This window comes from Camelus dromedarius, chromosome 3 (genome assembly GCF_036321535.1).
Source record: "Camelus dromedarius isolate mCamDro1 chromosome 3, mCamDro1.pat, whole genome shotgun sequence".
NCBI lineage: Eukaryota > Metazoa > Chordata > Mammalia > Artiodactyla > Camelidae > Camelus > Camelus dromedarius.
In genome coordinates this window covers 114,810,213-114,814,532 of record NC_087438.1, presented here as the reverse complement: position 1 = coordinate 114,814,532, position 4,320 = coordinate 114,810,213, and the positions used below count along the sequence as shown (strand labels likewise).

At 39.8% G+C, this 4,320-nt stretch overlaps 1 protein-coding gene and 1 pseudogene across 1 annotated transcript; both read right to left on the bottom strand.

Annotated features, from left to right (window-relative positions):
• Positions 1–1,271: 1,271 nt before the first annotated feature.
• Positions 1,272–1,673, bottom strand: LOC105093489 (galectin-1-like; annotated as a pseudogene).
• A 1,279-nt stretch (positions 1,674–2,952) lies between these two features.
• LOC105093518 (olfactory receptor 2AK2-like) lies at positions 2,953–4,100 on the bottom strand. Its single transcript, XM_010985392.2, has one exon. It carries the CDS (start codon positions 3,880–3,882, stop codon positions 2,953–2,955), a length of 930 nt encoding a protein of 309 aa, XP_010983694.3. The 5' UTR covers positions 3,883–4,100.
• Between the last annotated feature and the right edge of the window lie 220 nt (positions 4,101–4,320).

Genomic DNA, 4,320 nt, shown 5'->3' with positions numbered 1-4,320 from the left:
ACCAACAAGTTCATACCAAGATGCTCAGCATCACTCATTATCAGGGTAATACAAATCAAAACCAAAATGCCACAGCATCTTATTCCTGTTAGAATGGCAGTTATCAAGAAGACAAGATATAACAAGTGTCGAGGATGTGGATAAAAAGGAACCATTGCGCACTGTCATTGGGACTATAAATTGGTACAAGTACTATGAAAAAAAAGCACAGAAGTTTTTCAAAAAATTAAAAATAGAATTCATATATGATGTGACAATCTCACTTCTTGGAATAATCCAAAAGAAATGAAAAAAAAAAAGGGTACTGAAGAGATATCTGTACTTCAATGCTTACTGCATCATTATTCGCAATAGCTAAGATGTGGAAATAATTTGTGTGTTGGTCGATGGCTGAATGGACAAGGAATTTGTGGCAAATATGAAAGCAATGAAATATTTTCAGCCATGAATAAAAAGGAAATCCTGCCAGTTAGGACCATATGGATGGAACTTGAGGGCATTTTGCAAAGTGAGAAAAGCCAGACAGGGAAAGACAAATACTGTTTTTGACATTACTTATGTGAAAAAGCCATCACTGTAGAAACAGAGGTTAGGATGGTGGGTTTCATGGACTGGAGGCTGGGTGAACTGGGGAGACACTGTTCAAAGAACACAAACCTCCAGTTGGAAGATGAAGTTCTGGGATCTAACGTGCATAATGTTGATTATAGTTAATAATACTGTATTATGTAACGGAAAGTTGCTAAGAGAGTAGATCTTAAATTTTCTCACCTCAAAAACAAAATAACTACGTGACATGATGGAGGCGTTATGAAGGTGCTAATGACGTGGTGGTAATTGTACGCACAATTAAGTGACTTGTACAGAAAGTTTTTTGGCGATTTTATTCATAATAGCAAACATCTAACATCAGTTAAAACAACCGTGATATATTCACACAGTGGGGATGCTACTCAGCTATAAAACAATTACATTATTGAGGCATAGAAAGTATGTTTGGATCTTATAAAGTTCTTGAGCAAATGCAGCCAGACACACGAAAGAGAAGTTACTCTTTGCTTCAGTTAATAAAAGTTTTACTCAAAGAGAATGGAAGTAAAAAAAAAAAAAAAAAAAAAAAAGATTACCATTGCTGGGACAAAGAAGGTAACACCAGGGGAGAATAGGGAACCCAATGATGGAAATTTTTGTTTGTTTTGTTTTGTTTGTTTGTTTGTTTTCAGGGAGAGCAGAGGCAGCTGCCTTTCTTGGGGGCCATGGGCCGGCTGGCTTCACTCAAAGGCCAGGCACTTGATCTTGAAGTTGCCATTGGCAGCCAGGTAGTTGGTGGCCTCTGGCCGTTGGGGAGCTTGAATTCGTACCCATCTGGCAGCTTGATGGTTAGATCTGCCTGGTGGAAGGAGATGCACACTCCACGACACTTGCAGGCTGGAAGGAGAAAACAGACTCCCCACTGCTCGGCCCCCCCAGGCCCCACTGGCCTTGCTGTTACACACGATGGTGCGGGTGTCCCCATGTGTGTGGAAACGTGGGTTGAAGGGCAGGCACAGCTTGCTGCAGTCTTTGCCCATGTTCAGCACGAAGCTCTTGGCGTCTGGGGCCACCTCGCCCTGCACCGTGAGGCACTCCCCAGGTTTGAGATTCAGGGTGCTGGTGACCAGACCGCAAGCCATGACTGAGGAGAAGGGGACGTTCCTGGGACTGTGGCACCAGCTGTCTGAAGACGCCGCCGGAGAGATCTGGGAATGTTCTTGCTGTGGTTTCCTCCAGCTGTGTTTTGCTAATTCCATTTCTTCCAGTTGTGCAGTCCACCATCTTAGCCTAAGCGTGAGCTCTTTGAATTTCCTCACGTCTCACATCTGATACGCCTCAAACCTCAAACGTCTGCCTGAAATTCATCTGTGGAGTCTGGTGACTTCTTGCTCCTCCAAGATGATCACTTGGGTTCAAGATATTATTTTATCACAATGAGGCTACTGCAATGCCTGAAGAGCCCATTTCGGTCCTCTCTGCAAGACCCAATAATCATGTCTCACTTTCTTAGAGTAAATGCCAAAATGGTATACTGGTCTACCTTACATTACAAATTCTGGCTCCGTTAGATCTACTCATTTCCTACAGCCCAGTAATTTACATCTTGATCTTCTTTGACTTTTGCCAACCATCTTCTCTACTCAGGACACTCTCATTTGCTTCTTCCCCTATTTAGAAAACACATTCCCAAATATCCATTTAACTCGCTTTCTCACCTCTTTTCAGTCTCTGACCAAATACCACCTTCTTAGTTTCCATTTTCCAGACAGTTTTATGCAAGATTGCGAGTTCTATATCAAAATGTCCTACTTAATTGTTATGACAGGTAATTCCTTTTTGAGATAGCATAAAACTTTATTTATTGAATGTCTACCCATGCTGAAACTTGAGCTTTATGATATCAGAAATATCTGTCACTTTTTCATCTTTGATTACTTCATTATCACCAGTTCCACACATATTGTTAAAGTATTAAACATATGCTGAATGAGTGGATTATGTACGTTGCTCTGTATTAAAGTTTAGTCACTTAGAGATTCTCTTAACGGTGTGTGTTAGGATAAATTATATTTCCTATGCATTGCATCTCAGGTGCTAAATGTCCAATTTAAAATATTTATAATATGGAAACACTAGGTTAACAGGGTTGAATTCTATTTCATTAAAAGTTAAATAAATTGGATAATGAACTGTTTACCTAGCTTCTATATTGAAAATTGATCTAGTTCCAATAACAGTGCTTGAGGTAATCCCAAATCAGGAGTAATTAAGACTTTTACCACTTTAATTATTTCGTAAACATTTCTTAGAATTCATATCTTTCTACCGTTTTTTTTTTATAGTTTACATATTCCAAAACAGTATTGTAGGCACAACACGTTATGTTGTTCAGTCTCAGTCAGTAAGTAGTTCCTAGAGTCACATTTTCCATACAAATAGTCTCCTCAAGGCCCCCATAACTTCTTTATTCCTCAGGCTGTAGATGAATGGGTTCAGAAGAGGTGTAATCATTGTGTAAAACACAGCTACTGTCTTATCCTCTTCAGGTGAATGCACGGAGTGAGGCCTGGTATAGGTGGAGAGAGTGGTCATGTAGAACAGACTTGCCACAAGCAGGTGAGAGGAACAGGTGGAGATCGCTTTTGTCTGTCCTTTTCCTGAACTCATCTGGAAAACCACAGTGAGCACACAGGCATAGGAAGCCACAATGGCCGTGAATGGTAACAACAGAATAATAAGGCTGCTCAGGAGGATCGTATGTTCATACTGAGAAGTGTCCTGACACACCAATGGCAACAGGGATGGGACTTCACAGAAGAAGTGGTTGACGAGTCGAGAGGTACAGAAGGGAAGTTGAAACACATACACCGTATGAATTAAAGAGTTGACAGAACTACTGGTCCACGCACACGTGACCATGAACCAACAGATCCTCTTGCTCATGAGCACAGGGTAACGTAAAGGATGACAGATGGCCACGTAGCGATCATAAGACATGAACCCAAGAAGAAGGGCTTCAGTTCCGCCAAGGACCAAGAACACAAATGTCTGAATCTCACAGCCTAGAAAAGTAATGGTCTTACTATTGGACAGAAAGTTAACTGCCATCTTGGGCACAGTGGTGGAGATGTACATCATGTCGATGAAAGAGAGCTGACTGAGGAGAAAGTACATTGGAGTGTGGAGTCTGGGGTCCAGTCGAATGAGAAGAATCAGTGTGATGTTCCCCATCAGAGCCACTGAAAACAGGATGGCGATGGCAACGAAGAGGAAAGAGTCCATTGGACCATATTGGAAAAGACCAAGAAATATAAAATCTGTTTCAATAGTCTGATTTTCTGTTTTCATGGCTTAAATAAAACTACCAAAGCTGACAATATTTAAGAATTCCATGTAGCAATACTGACTTCCCTTTAAGAGAAAAAAATGATGTTTATTAAATGTAAGAAAATTTTCTTGAATCACATAGGTGGGTATATCTTCCTCTACTTAATACACTTGAAATCTTTGTGTATTGAACAATAGCCACTTAACAAATTCTAAAATAAAAAATTACTGAATGTATAATTAATTATATTTTGAAAATTAAAGTAAGATACACATTGAGCTACTTGCCCACATAAATTGTTTTTCTGCCTTTGTAAATATCTTCAGGGTGATACACTGAGCTGTATTCTCTAGCTGTGAGCATAGTCTTCTACTGAATTCAATCATATAAGTAATGAAATTGTTGTGAGACTGTCATATATAATTTTTAAGTATTTACTGCATTTCTCCATTTTGACT